The 15,636-nt window shown below is 39.3% G+C and overlaps 1 protein-coding gene across 1 annotated transcript in view; it reads right to left on the bottom strand.

Moving 5' to 3' along the window:
* The window catches only part of ZW10 (zw10 kinetochore protein), a gene marked incomplete at both ends in the record, with an annotated part of 39,042 nt that extends 23,641 nt beyond the window's left edge, over positions 1–15,401 (bottom strand). The window contains 7 exons of the mRNA XM_080719701.1: positions 5,500–5,691; positions 6,088–6,237; positions 7,991–8,150; positions 8,295–8,372; positions 8,553–8,654; positions 13,322–13,456; positions 15,297–15,401. Coding sequence (XP_080575827.1) covers positions 5,500–5,691; positions 6,088–6,237; positions 7,991–8,150; positions 8,295–8,372; positions 8,553–8,654; positions 13,322–13,456; positions 15,297–15,401 — 922 coding nt within the window. The remainder of the gene's footprint in view (positions 1–5,499; positions 5,692–6,087; positions 6,238–7,990; positions 8,151–8,294; positions 8,373–8,552; positions 8,655–13,321; positions 13,457–15,296) is intronic.
* Between the last annotated feature and the right edge of the window lie 235 nt (positions 15,402–15,636).

The following is a 15,636-nucleotide window of genomic DNA, read 5'->3' as shown; positions in this document are numbered from 1 at the left end:
GAGACCAACTATTTTCAATGTAGTTCTGATTCACCAATAAAGACTTGAGGAGATAAGAATCTTAGAAGAATGTAACCATATTAACTCAAATACCTTACTGTGTCAAGTCTAGGATTACATTGTCTAATACAAAAACCACCACCCTTATTTTGCTATTGAGCACTTAATATATGTCTGACAAGCTAATGTGCCAAGTGTAGAGGCACAGCTTTGTAATCCAGGGGTGGAGGCACACATCTGTAATCCTAATAGTTGGAAGGCTAAGATAGGATAATCAGAGGTACAAGGCCAGCCTCAGCATCTTAGTGAAGCAGCAACTTAGAGAGGTCCTATTTCAAAATAAAAAATAAAATCAAGCTGGGGATGTAGATCAAAGGTAGAATGATCCTGGATTCGAACCCAGTAACACACACGCACAAAAAAAAAAAAAAAAAAAGTGGCTAATGTGACTGAGGAACTAATTTTCTTTTTAATTTTGATTAATTTAAGTCTAAAATGGAAGCAGAAATGTGTGGTTATAAAGAGGGCCTTATGGTGATGGAAGAGTTATGTATCTGGATTGTAGTAGTGTTTCCATAAATCTACACATATGATAAAACACATACACACAAGGTGCATGTGAGAGCTGAATACACTCTGAACTGTACCTACATAAATTTCCTATTACTCTAGTTATGCAAGACATTAACACTGGGAAATTGAGTGAATAGTCCAAGTACCTCTCTATGTGTTTTTTTATATGTTCTTTTTTAAATAAAAATGTTAAAAATAAAAAAAGAAAGCAGTATAAAATATTTTCTATTGGACACAATTTCAAAGTTCTGAGAGGACTATATTTCACTGCAACTATGGTATTAATATTGCATTGTCAAACACACAAGGCACCTTTCTAGTATTCCATGTAACTGGTAATCCAGTCAGGGTAATCCAGTCAGACTGATCCATTCCAATCACTTTTTTCTCTGTGGGCTAATGTAACACTGCCACTTATTAATTTGAATATCTTATGCATATAGCACATATTACATTTACATAAATTATAACAAATATCTAAAAAGAAATACTTATTTTAATTATGATATAATTCTTCTAGTTTAAAAAAATAACCATGAAGTTGGAGATAGAGTTCAGTGGTAGTACTTGCCTAGCATGTGTGAAACCCCAGGTTCAATCCCACAAAAAAAAATATATTTTAAAAAATCTGTCATAGTTATTTTCTTTGCTTTTTTTATTGGAGCATTGTTGTCATACAGCTTAATAGTGTACAAGATGGTAGAGGCCTCCATGCTAAACCCCCAACCCTATTTTATTTTTAATATAGAAACAAGGTCTGGCTGTTACTGAATATCTTGCTAAATTGCTGAGGCTATTCTTGAACCTGCCATCCTCCTGTCTCAGCCTCCCAAATACTGGAATTACAGTCATATGCCAACACACGTAGCTCAGATTTGTAAATCTGTTTATACTGGGGGTTGGAACCCAGGGGCATGCATGATAAATATTTGGGGTTTTTTTAAATAAAACATGCTATATGAAAAAGGTAATACAGTTGTTAAAAATCATTCATTTTATACACATGCAAACATTATAAATTATCCCTGGTTTATAGAACTGTTGAAATAAACAAAAGACAATAAATATAATGACCTTGTGTTCTTTGCCAATACTCAGTTGAGTCTGCAGTCTTTTTTTTTTTTTTTTTTGCAGTTCTGGGGGTGAAACTCGGGGGCACTGTACCTCCAAGCTACACACCCAGCCCTACTTTTTTTTTATTCTTTATTTTTAAACAGGGTCTCATTGAGTTGCAGAAGGCCTCACTAAGTAGCTGAGGCTGACCACAAACTGTGATTCTCCTGTCTCAGCCTCCCAAAAGCTGGGATTACAAACATGCACCACCACGCCCAGCTTGCACAAGTTTTAGCAAGATTTATTGCACTATTATCTTCAAGATTTTCTTGAAAAAAATGCTTGTCAAATATTCAAATAAACTTAGATATAAAATGGCAGTGTTACTTTGTTTTCCCAATTTCATATTATGCACAAACAAGGTGTGTGTGTGCGTGCGCGCCAAATTTGGTGCAGACACACACACACACACACACACACACTTGCCAAGGACTAAATTCTACCTCCACAAAACTACAAAACTTTTACACTGAAGTGCTAACTCCTAATGTGAATGTATTTGAACACAGGTCTTTTTTTTTTTTTTTTTTTTGGTGGTATTGGGGTTCATGGAAGCCCTTCCACCTGCAGGCTACACTCCCAGACCTATTTTTTAATATATTTTTATTTGGAAACAGGGTCTCTTAAGCGTGCTGGCTTCAAACCTGCACGATCCTCCTGTCTCTGCCTTCCAAGCACGGGGATTACAAGCACGCGCCACCACGCCCAGCTGACATAGGGCTTTTAAAGGCATAAATAAAGTTAAGTCATAAGGGTAATGCTCTGATCCAATATGACTGGTACTCTTATAAGAAAAGGAAGACATACTAGCAATGCAAGTACACTGAGAAAATGCCATTTGAGTACAGCCAGAAGGCCATGTGCAAAACAGGGAGAGAGGCTTTAGGAAAACCCACCTGCAAACACCAGGAGAACAATGGAAACAGAACTTAAAACTACGTCATACACACACACACACACACACACACACACACACACACACACACACTCAAGGGTGTTCATATTGGTGATAGACATAGAAAGGATAACAGCTGAAATGTGAAAATCTATCATGTGTAACAGGAATTAGACTTGTTCTGAATAGTTCCACTAATAAAAACAGCATCAATAAACTAGAATGTAATGGGAAATATATTTTGTTTTTGTGGCATGGAGAATTGAACCAAGGACATTTTCTACCTCTGAGCTATACCCCCAGCCTTATGTAATCTTTTTGATTTTGAAACAAAGTCTCACTAGGTTAATGAGAGTCTCACTATTTGCTGAGGCTGTCCTTAAACCTGCAATCCTTCTGTCTCAGCCTCCCAACTACTAGGATTACAAGCTTGTGCCACCATGCCTGGCTATATTTTGAACAAACTTTTAAAAGAATTACCCTAAAGATTAAAATTTGCAAAATGAGCATTTTGGTAATAGTATTTAGTATAAATAGGAGGTATGAGTTTCAAAGAACACAACAAAAACCTTCCAAGGACTCAAGAGTTGCCCTAAGGCAAGCTGGAGAAATGAGTTTCCACTCACTAAAGGTGCTAGGGTGGCTATGTGACCAACTGATGGAATAACATAGAGGATATTAAAACACCAGAGATATCTGGATTCAGTCCAATTCTTGGATTTTTTTCGCAACTCTGTTTAATTTTAATAAAAATTAAAAATGTATTTCTCCCTAACCTAATCAAAGAATCTAGAACAACAATGACCAAAAAAAAAAAAAAAAAAAAAAAAAAAAAAAGCTACTGTGGACTCCTACAGTTTACGTAAGGCTTAAGGTTTTTTCTTTTTTTTCCTTCTCTATTCCTGTCAAAACTATACAAAAGTCGGGCGTGGTGGTGATGCACACCTGTAATCCCAGTGCTTGGGAGGCTGAGACAGGAGGATCACATAGGTTCAAAGCCAGCCTCAGCTACTTAGTGAGGCTCTCAGCAACTTAGTGAGACCCTGTTTCCAAATAAAATATAAAATAGGTCTGGGAGTATAGCCTGGAGGTAGAAAAGCCCACACACACACACACACAAAAAGAAAAAACTATACAAAGCCAGTGTGGTGGCACATGTCTGTAACCAGCTACATGGGAGGTTGAGGTAGGAGAACTACAAGTTGTGGCCAGCTAGGCAACTTGGCAGGACTTTCCTCAAAATTTTAAAGGGGAGATGGGGCTAGAGATATAGCTCAGTGGTAGAGCACCCCTGGGTTCAATCCCCAGTGCCACAAAAAAAAAAAAAACCACTACACAAAGAAGTCCTTGTTTTACCTATAAATCATTTGTATACAATTAAGCATTATATGACTCTCAGCAAAACCTACAAACAATAGCAGTATTTTCACTTTCTCCAAAACAAAAATGCTGACCGAACTAATCAACAACGAAAAAATGTAAAATAGAGGTAAATAAAACATACTAAAAAACAACAGTATTAAAATAAAATAGTAGCTTGGCATAGTAGTGCACACCTGTAATTCCAGTAGTTGGAAGGCTGAGACAAGAGGATTACAGCTTCAAGGCCAGCCTCAACAACTTAGTTTCAAAATAAAAAATAAAAAGGGCTGGGGGTCCATGGGCATGGTGGCACACACTTGTAATCCCAGTACATAGGAGGCTGAAACAAGATTGCCAGGTTTTCAGCCAGCCTCAGCTACTCAGTGAGTCACTCTGCAACTTAGTGACATCCTGTTTCAAAATAAAGAATAAAAAAAAGGGCTAAGGATGTAGCTTGGAGGTAGAATACCCCTGGGTTTGATCCCCAGTACCGCAAAAAAAAAAAAAGGACTAGGGATGTAGCTCAGAGAAAGAACAACCCTCGGTTCCATCCCTATTACCACACACACACAAAAATTACTATTATTATTTTTTTTTTTTTTGGTGGTACTGAAAGTAGAACCCAGAGGCTTTCTACCTCTGGGAGAAACTCCCAGACCTATTTTATACTTTATTTGGGAACAGGGACTCACTAAGTTGCTGAAAGCCTCACTAAGTAGCTGAGGCTGGCTTTGAACCTGCGAGATCTTCCTGTCTCAGCCTCCCAAGCTGGGATTACAAGCAAGCACCACCACACCTGGCCTTACAAAAATTAAATTAAAAAAAAGAAAACCAGAAACTTTAAATAATATGAAACCAAAAAAAAAAAAAAAAAAAGACTGATACAAAGCAACATGGAAACTAGTTATTTCTAGTGTAAATAAAGATCTAATCAATAGGTGAACCTGAACTGTAACTTATTCCTATGTTAGACATAGTTTGTCTATGTCAGATGAATAAAATATATAAAATAGCACTGGGATAATTTCTCTTTCTACAATTAATACACGATTCCCAAAATGGGGTATTACTTTAAGTGCAGTGAGTAAAGTACATCCGAGGAGTCAACTGAAGTAACATTAGAAATACAAAATCTGAGCTCGCAATGGTGGTACATACCTGTAATCCCAGTACTTGAAAGGCAGGAGGACCTCAATTTCTCAGCCAGCCTCAACAGCTTAGCAATGCCATCAGCAACTTAGTGAGACCCTGTTTCAAAATAAAAAATAAAATAGGGCTGGAGGTGTGACTCAGAAGTAGAATGCCCCTGATTCAATCCCCCGTGCCACAAAAGAAAAACAAAAAACATGAGGTGCCACTTGTGATGCAATTTGTCAATACAGTACAGAGAAGAAATGAAAGTAGGCAAGAAATAAGAGAAGCAACCACTTTGTTCCTATGGCATAATTTACTTCTGTTCCTCCCTTCATTAGCATTATGGGAATCTCTAAAATATTTACTATAAAAAACAATATTTACTCTTTCAAATACAAAAACACTGCTTTGGAGATACACACCTAGAAGCTGTTTCTGGAGCACTTCCAGCACCAGTCGGATCTTTTCAAAAACATCAGATGGCGATGGATGTTCCAAGTCAGTCATCAGAGATTCAAAACGAACCATAACTACATTAGGCTGACTTTCTATCACAGCATGAAGGGATGGGCAAGATGCGAGAGGCCTAAGGATATACTTCAGCAGCATTTGACCTGAAAAATCATATAAACACTCATCAAAAATCACTAGAAGTAATTTCTAAAGAGTAAGCATACAAAAAAGAAAAAATATATAGACATATATGTATCTTTCAATCTCACAATCAAAATACATATTATGTCATGCACTGCATGTTTTCCCACTAAAGTCTTCCAAACTATTGATTCTGGTTTAAAAAACAAAGTAAACAGGAACTGGCTTTTTTTAAATAAGGAAAAAAGATACAAGCCCTTAATAAAAAGGATATTTACAAGAATTCTCTTTGATGAATCATGAGGTCAAATTGTCATTAGTAATCTCCAGAAAATATTTTATAATCTTTTTTGTCATCCTTTTAATTCTGAGGCTTCTGAAATTTCATGTAAATCAAACAAAGCAACATGCTTTACCAAATGATTTAAGCTTAGTGTGTAGTTCTCCAAGAATAGAAAATGCCAAGAGGACAGAACTGATGGGTGGCATAGGGGTCTTCTCTTTCTCAGATTGTTGAGTGTATAAATGAAGTTCTGTTTGCAGGCAAGATTCTAAACTGCTGGTATCTAAAATAAAAAAGGGGGGGCATAGAATATTAGCTGCCTCAGAAATACAAGATGTTCCCATTTTTAGTTCTCAGAGGCGATCTCTATTGAGATTCCTAAACATGTGGTTTCATTACAATATAATTCTAATGCAAACAAATAGTAATTAAGGCATACATATTGTTGGTATCACTTTAAAACAGAAAATGACTTTTTTAGTATGTCCAAAGAAACAAATATAAAAGATGATATACCTAAAAGAAATGTTTACTTAATATATGCTGAATTACTGAATGAAAGCAAGGAACAAAAATGAATTCCTAGTTTCATAGACCTCCACTTGTATGTTCTTTTTTACCAAGAGAATAGCCTGACAAACAAGTTTAACAGGTACTGCATGTTATAAAAATGAGTTCAACACACTCACCATCTTCTCTTAATTTAGTCTATTTGAAGTTAGAATCCAAGTTTTTCTAGATCACTTTCTTCAAAATACCTGATATGCTTGCCTAATGAATTTGGAGGACAAAATGGATAGAAAATGAAGCAGGAGAAGAGTGAGGGTCCCTTGAAATACGCTAAATTTCCAATGCTGAAAAATATACTAGTGTACTGTCTTGTCCTTAACATACACCTCCTGAGGTTTTACTCATCAAAGGGAGCTCACATCAGCAGAGCAGCAGAGGGGCTGATAGTCAAGTCGCATAAGTCAAAGGCCAGGGCCACAATAATCTTATTTCTTCATCTTTAAAATGAATAAACCCCAGTACCACCAAACAAATATAATAAACCCTGTCTCATGATTTTGTCACTATAATTTTCCCCAGAAGCTAAAAAAAAAAAATTGAGTCAAACCCCTTTTTCTACCCATAGGCCCAATGACCTCTCTCCCTTCTTTCCTCAGCAAGACAGAGACTAGCTAAATGGCTTCTTTAAATTTTCCAGCCAAGCCGGGCGTGGTGGCGCCCACTTGTAATCCCTGCGCTTGGGAGGCGGAGACAGGAGAATCAGGCAGGTTCGAAGCCAGCAGCGCTGACTTAAAGAGACCTTGTTTCCAAATAAAAAATATAAAAAATAGGTGTCTTGGAGTGTAGCCCAGAAGTAGAAGGGTTTCCAGGAACCCCAGTACCACCACCAAAAAAAAAATTTTCCAGCCAAGAAACATGGCTGGGATTAGGTCTGTTGATAAGTTATGTCCTATAAGGCAGCAGAAAGTTAGTGTGGTCTCAAACTACTACCTCCTCCTCTACTACGGCCCCACCATATAAACCCTAACCACCTAGCCGTGCGTGGTTTCGCACATTTGTAATCCTAGTACTTGGGAGGCTGAGACAAGAGGATCCCAGGTTCCTGGCTCCCTACTTAGTGAGGCCCTCTGTAACTTACTGAGACCTTGTTTCAAAATAAAGAATTAAAAGTAAGACTGGGGTGTAACTTGGAGGCAGAATGCCCCTGGGTTCAATCCTTAGTACTGCAAAAAGAACAAATTAAATACATAAATAAACCCTAACCACCCAATCACCCGTCCTCACTTTCCTAGCAAAGGGGACAGAAAGAAGGATGTAAGGGAAGTAAAGTAAGGGCACTTTAAGGACTCAGATGTGTTCATCTTAACAGAGCGTTGTATTCAACGTGAGAATTTAAAATACGTCTTAGGAGGTTAGTAAATGAAACCTTCTCCTCTTCCTTCCAATACAAAATATTTAGAATATATTCAGAGGCCAAAACGGTTCAGGCAGATTAAACAAAGCAGTCCACCTGAGGTCAGTAGCACCTTTTGATGGTGGGAACTTCCATACAATCAACTTCTGCCACTCTTCTCCAAGGTGATAGAGTATGTTCTGTTTCTGTATTGTGAGCTCCATACTGAGAGATTTCAACATTTTTAAATCAAAGCATTTTCTGGACTTTAATAACTTCAAGCATTTCTGTGCCTGGTAGAGATATGGAATCTTTGTTAAATACTCCATCTGGACCCAGAGCAATTAGAACATACTTGTATAATAATAAAGAATACAGAGAACACAAAATATACACTATAGAACTAACTGGTCATGTTTCAGAGAAAGATTTAGTACCTCTTCCAGATGCTCAGCAGCAGTGATATACTTCTTCTCTGCTAATGCACAATTATATTCTTCAATAGCAGTAGAAAACTGAAAATAGAAGTCTGAGTTATTAGGTTATTTTATCTTATATGTCCTATTGTTTCAAGTCATTTTTAAAACATAAAAAAAAACACAGTTTAGGCAGGAAATATTCATTGAATAATGAGAACAATTAAAAAAAAAACTTTCTCAGCACCAAAACACTAAAATTTAGGCTGATTTACTAACCTCTTGTAGCTGTTTAAGCAAACTCAGGACTAATGAGTCTCTTTCCAACTGTTGTTTCAAGTCTGTAAATTCAGCAGTCGATACATGAAGATCTCGACGGACCTAATTCATACATCAAAAATAAATACTTTAAACTATGCCCACCTAAGAAATAAAATATTCAGTGAATCAAAAAGTAGATCAATTTAATTCATGTTGAAATTTTTTTTTTTTTTTTTTTTTGGTGGTACTGGGGGTGGAACCCAGAGGCTTTCTACCTACGGGCTATACTCCTGGACCTTTTTTATATTTTATTTGGAAACAGGGTCTCACTAAGTTGCTGAGAGCCTCAATCAGTAGCCGAGGCTGGCTTCAAACCTGTGCGATCCTCCTGTCTCAGCCTCCCAAGCGCAGGGATTACAAGTGTGCGCCATCACACCCGGCTAGAAAGATTTTTATGCCTGTGCTAGCACAAGCCTGTGATTCCAGCTACTCAGGAAGCTAAGGATTTCAAGTTCAAGACCAGACAAGGCAACTCAGCAAGACCCTATTTCAAAATAAAATGAGGGCTGCCAGGCATGGTGGCACATGCTTATAATCCCAGCATTTGGGAGGCTGAGACCAGGGAGGATCGTGGTTTGCATACAGCCTCAGCTACCTAGTGAGACCCTCCACAACTTAGTGAGACCCTGTTTCAAAATAAAGAATAAAAAAAAATTAGGGCACAGGTTGTAGCTTGGAGGTTAAGTGCCCCTGGGTTCCATCTCCAGACCTGTAATAAATAAATAAATAAATAAATAAATAGGGCTGGGGTTGTTAGTTAAGTGGTAGGGTATTGGGCTAGCATGCCCAAGGCACTGGGTTCAATCCCAGTATCACCAAAAATAATAATTAATAATAATAATATTAAGATATAATCCACCTCCCATTCTATCCCACTCTTTCCAAGACTTTAACCTCTCCCTAATTCATTCTTCATTCATTCATGAAATATATAGTGATCAAATACTAATGCATGGCTCCTCCTAATAAGATTTAAATATGTTAACATTTCCTCCATCTTTAAAAAAAATCCCTTCCCTCTGAGCAACTATCCTATTTCTTAGCAACTGCTTTATTTCTGTTTCTCCACACAGATAAGCTTCTTGAAATAATCAGTGCTCACTGTTTCTACTTTCTCACCTCTTGTTCACACTACACCTCACTTTGATCTGGACTCTAGTTTCATTCACTGTTCCACCAAAATTGTTGTCAAAAACATCAATCAATGCCTTGTTGCTAAATCCAAAATACACATTACCAGTATTTAATTATTTAATAGACTATGCTGTTTCTTTCCTTCTGAAACATTCTTTTCCCACAGCTTCATGATACAATTTTCTACTGATTTTCTGCCTAGTTCTCTGGCCATTCCTTTATATTTTCCTTTAGGGAGCTTCACTGTTTCTCTAACCACTTCTTATACATTGATACTCCTTTCTCCCTGGCTACCCTCTGAGAGTGATTGTGCCCCATTCCCACCCAGGAACAATTAGCAATATCTGGAAACATTTTTGGTTGCACACCACTTCTGAGTCCTAAAAAAAATATATATGACTTCTCTGTGCCTTCTCCTTGCCCTTATTCTATAGCTGCAACCTCACAGAGACCAGCGTCAACCACACCAATAATAAAAAAAAAAAATCCTAAAGCAGTGCTTCCCTAACTATACCGAATAAACATGATAAATCTCATTAAAATCCAGGTTCTGATTCTACAGGTCTAGAGTTGGGGCCTAAGATTCTGCATTTCTCACAAGCCACCATGTATGGTCAATACTGCCTCTTTTTCTGGGGGGATACTGAGGACTGAAGGGAGGGGCATTCTACCTCTGAGCTACACCCCAGCCCTTTTTATTTTTAATTTCGAAACAGAATTTCGCTAAGTTGCTGAGGCTGGCCTCAAACCTGTGATCCTTCTGTGTCAGCCTCTCAAGTACTGGGATTATAGGCAGGTACCACCACACCCAGCTCAAAGCTATCTTTTCAAAGACAAATCTCTAGAGCTTCTCACATTTCTATACTATCCTGTAAGTGTTTCTTCCCAAGGTTTAACTTCCTCAGTTTCTTTCACTGTTCATCATTACGGTGTTCAGAACCTTCTCATCAAGACCAGCCATCTTTAAAAACACAACAACCAGAACTGAATAAATTATATCAACTACAATCCAACCCACAAAAGGTCCAGAGCGCTCAATACTGTCTTGTTCAGATACTTCACTTCTAACAGCGTATCTAATACCATACTACTAACTTACTGATCAAAAAATCAACTAAGTACAAATAAACTGAGAATATTTTCTTTAATCTGTGCCAGGGTTGCAGAGTAACAGATGTATTATTATTAAAAACTCTAGTAAAACCAGGCATGGTGGTGCATGCTTGTAATCCCAGTACTTGGGAGGCCGAGACAAGAGGATTAGATTCGAAGTCAGTCTCAACTACTTGGTAAGGCCCTACACAATTTAGTGAGACCCTGTTTCAAAGAAAATAAATAAAAAATAGGGCTGGGTATATAGCTCAGAGGTAGAATCCCCTTGGTTTCAATCCCTAGTTCTACACACACACACACACACACACACACACACACACACACACACATGCTCTACTGAAGACTGAGACAAGAGGATCACAGATTTGAGGATAGCCTCAGCAAGTAGTGAGACTCATCAATATATACCCTCTTTCTATGGGGTTTGGGGGTAGAGTGACTCAGAGGTAGAATGCCACTAGGTTTAGTTCTGAGACACACACACACAAAAACACCTCTAGTCAAGCTGGGCATGGTGGTACATGCCTATAATCCCAGTACTTGGGAGGCTGAGACAGGATTGTTCAAGGGCAGCTCCAGCAACTTAGCAAGACCCTGTTTCAAAATAAAAATCAATAAAAGGCTGAGCTATATCTTGGAGGTAGAATGCCCCTAAGTTCAATCCCCAGTAAAACACACACACACACACACACACACACACACACACACACACACACACAGAATGATTAAAATGCTAATGGGTAATTAGGATACTAAACAGATATTCTAGGTAACCAATGATTTTATTTTTGATTCAAGTTTTATAGATAACTTTTGAAAAACACATTTGTTTACTTTCCTTTTTTTCTGTGTGTGGTACTGGAGACTGAACCCAGAGGCATTCTACCTCTGAGCTACACCCCCAGTCCTATTTTATTTTTTATTTTGAAACAGAGTCTCACTAAGTTGGAGAAGCCCTCACTAAGTAGCTGAGGCTGGCCATGAACCTGTGATCCTCTTGTCTCAGCCTCCCAAATACTAGGTTTACAAGTGTGCACCAAAACACCCAGCTACTTTCCTTCTTTTAACAACTACCACAGAGGGAACAGATTTGATTTCTTTGATATTAAAAATCTTTAAAATACCTCAACATCATAATTTTTGCATCAGTGATCCCTGAGCAATAACGTAGAAATAGGTAATAGAAGACCCTTAAAATTAGACTGTTTACACCTCTATATTAGCATGTTTTCTTCCACTTGCTTATATTTCCTAATGCAAACTACATAGGGAAAATCTTGGTGAGATAATATATGAGCAAATGTTTTTTTAAAAGTAGAAAGCAAATACTTCTGATTCCAGACTGACTTATTTCTTTCTGTGAAGACAACACTCCAGTAACCATGGTAAACACTTCAAAAATCTGCCAGACTCTCCTCAAGAAGTTACAAGAGGAGCATGCTCTTTTGCATGCTCAAGGAAAGTAGCTTGATGGCAGCCAAATTGAGTGATTGTGGTAGACATACCCAGCCAACTTTCCAGAAGAAGGCCTTGAAGACTGCAATGAACTTTGAAAGTGTTGAAGCCAGCTGCAGATCTAAGAGAATATTGGCCATTAAGAAATGGAAGTACTTCAAACTAGGAAAAGACAAAAGACCAAATATCTAGTTTTAAGCTTCATCTATTTTCTTCTTATAAAAATAAGGTCTTGAGACTATTTTACAAAGTGCTATCCAAATGCAAGATATTATTACTATAGCTTTAAAATAAAGTTACTATAAAAAAGTATTTGTTTTGGAAAATATTTCTAATTTCTTTTTTTTTTTTTTTTTGGTGGTACTGGGGATGGAACCCTTTACCTCCAGGTTATACTCCCAGAACTATTTTATATTTTTTATTTGGAAACAGGGTCTCTTAAGCAAGCAAGGCTGGCTTCGAACCTGTGATCCTCCTGTCTCCGCCTCCCAAGCGCGGGGATTACAAGTGTGCGCCACCACGCCCAGCAAAAATATTTCTAATTTAGAAGTGAAGTGACACTACAATAATTTGGTTCAACCTCCATTTACTAATAAGGAAAGTGAGGTCTTTAAAAGTTGTGTGGGGCTGAGGATGCAGCTCAGTGGCAGAGCATTTGCCTAACATGTGCAAGGCCCTGGATTCAATCCTCACCACTGCCAAAAAATATAAAGTCCTTAGCCAGGCACAATGGTGCACTCCTGTAATCCCAGTACTTAGGAGGCAGAGATGGGAGAATCATAGGTTTGAGGCCAGCTTCAGCTATTCAACAAGACCCTCAACAATTCAGCAAGACCCTCAGCAATTTAGTGAGACCTTGTTTCAAAATGAAATATAAAAAGGGTTGGGTTATAGCTCAGAGGTAGAATGCCCTGGGTTCAATCCCTAGTACTAAAAAGAAAAGTTATGTGGAACTGGGTGGTACTGGGACTCAGAAGCTAAACTATCTCCCTACAAACCCATCCAATTTAACAAACTATTCTTACCTCACTTTCTATCCTGGATTTCAGCAGGTCAATGTCCTCAGATAGTTTATCCACCTGGGCAACCAGGTCCTGTGCACTCTGCATGCTAGGCAGGAATTCACTATACTTCTTACTGATCATATTGCATACCTCACCCTGCAATAAAAGAATAATTTTAAGACAGTGAGATGAGGAAGGAACTTTGCTAAAAATACACAACTTTTCTTCCAAAAGGCATCTTCCATGTTGAAGCTTTCCTAACAGTGACCCACAGCTTATTAATTGTCCCTCCAAGTTAATAAGTTTCTTTCAAAAACACATTTCTTCCACTTTTAAGGATCCCACACATTAAAAAACTATAACAGTGCCCAAGAATTACACAAATACTGGAAAAGATAAAGATGCAACCAAAAATTTTCATACTGAACTAATCAAACTATCCACAAATTTTAATAATATACCTACTTTTAAAAGTGTAAAGAGATGGCTGGATGGTTGCACAAGCCTGTAACCCCACTATTTGGGTGGCTGAGACAGGAGGATCACAGGTTTGAGGTTGGTGTGTACTAATTTAGTGAGATCCTGTTTCAAAATAAAAAATACAGCACGCACACACACACACACACACACATACACACTCTCTCTAACACACACAATGTAAACAGATAAATCAAAAATCATATACCTCAATCAATCTTGCCTATAAAATTTTAAGGCCAATCTTAAGACTCTTAAATGATTTGTTTCATTATCTCTTTTAATTCAAATTAACTTAATAAACTACTGGATACTCTGTATTGAGTGAGTCAATGCTTTGGAAGATACAAGAATTATTTTCAGTAGGAAAGATCTATACACTGAAATTACCAGACTACAGGCCAAATCATAATTCAGGAATAGTTACAAACTCTTCAAAAGTACAAATTAGAAATGCCAATTCTCTAGGAGAAAATGGTATTTTTCTTAAATGCAGAAGACTACATTTAAGATGGAAGTTGAAAATGAGTATAAATACTTCAAACAATGGTATAAAGATGGAGAAATGGCAATATAAGCAAAACTGGAAACTAGGAAAAAAAGAAACAAAACCGGGCCTGAGTGGATGATAGAAAGTTGACAAAGAAACTATTTAGGTCCAGCATTGGTAGGAGCCTTGAATGTCATGCTAAGGTAGCTTAATAGCCTGTCCTCATCCCATAACATTAAAAAGCAGTGAAAAACGCTAAAGCCATGTGATGTAAATGCCAATGATATGAATAATTAAAATTCAGGAAAAGCTTTGGCATAATCAAGAGTTAAGAAGTACTCTATCTTGTGCTGTGTGCCACACTTGCTCCCTAAAGTCCAGACTTGTGCAGGTACCAAAAAAAAAAAAAAAAAATTACACGAACGTAACTTAAGATATGCCCAAATACTAGTAAGGTAACATGCCAGTACGAAGTGCAACTGTGTGTGGCTAAGCTCAGCAAATCAACGTATGTAGCAATGACATGTTTTCTAATCCTCAGCATGGCCTCAGTGCTTGGGGATGAAGAAGAAAGTCTGAAAACATAGTGAGGGGTCTCAAAAGAGTTTGAGTGAGAATGGCGCAGTCGTCCCAAAGCCATTCTACTCATCCCCGAATGGAGGACCAGGTGGCGGAGGGCCCGCTCACAGCTGGGTGGCTGGTCCTGTCCTCTTTTCCGTCCGTCTCACCCGCTCCCTCTCTCTGCGCTTCCGGTTCCACCTCGCGTTCGGCCAGTCTTTCAGGTCTCCTCCTCCCCCTGGTTCGCTGGTCCCCAACCCGACCCCACTCCCCAGCCACCGCCCCTTCCCCCGCAGTCCGGCCTCCGCCCGCCCGCCCGCCGCCCCAGGCCTTGCCAAGCCCCCTCCCCCGCGCGCGCTCCCGGCTCAGCCCCCAGCCGACCCCGGCCGGCCGCTGCCCGGCACCGCGAGGGCTGACCGCAGCCCCCGCTCCGCTCTGAGTCCCCAAGCGCCGAGCCGGCGTCCCTCTCACCTTGATCTCCTCCACCCGCCGGGTCAAGCGGCTGATGCGGGTGCCGAGATCCTCCTTCTCTAGGCTGCCGGAGTGGGCCAACACCTCCGTCACGAAGGACGCCATCGCCTCCCCGGGAAGCGACGCCGACTGGGTCACGCTAGCAGCCACCGCGGCACTACAGTCCCGCCGGCTGCCTCCGCGCGCGGCCTGCCGGGAAACAGAGGCTAGAAGGCGCCGCGCGCGTGCGCAGGCGCGGGCCGCACTACAACTCCCAGCAGGCCGCGCGCCGCCCTGGGCGGGACAACTGCAACGTAGGGCGGGGCAACTGCAACTACATAGGCGGGATTTTCTCAGCGGC

The sequence above is a fragment of the Muscardinus avellanarius genome, assembly GCF_963383645.1.
Source record: "Muscardinus avellanarius genome assembly, chromosome: 1".
NCBI classification, from domain to species: domain Eukaryota; kingdom Metazoa; phylum Chordata; class Mammalia; order Rodentia; family Gliridae; genus Muscardinus; species Muscardinus avellanarius.
The sequence above is the reverse complement of the archived record's forward strand: the minus strand, read 5'-3'. Positions and strand labels throughout refer to the sequence as shown.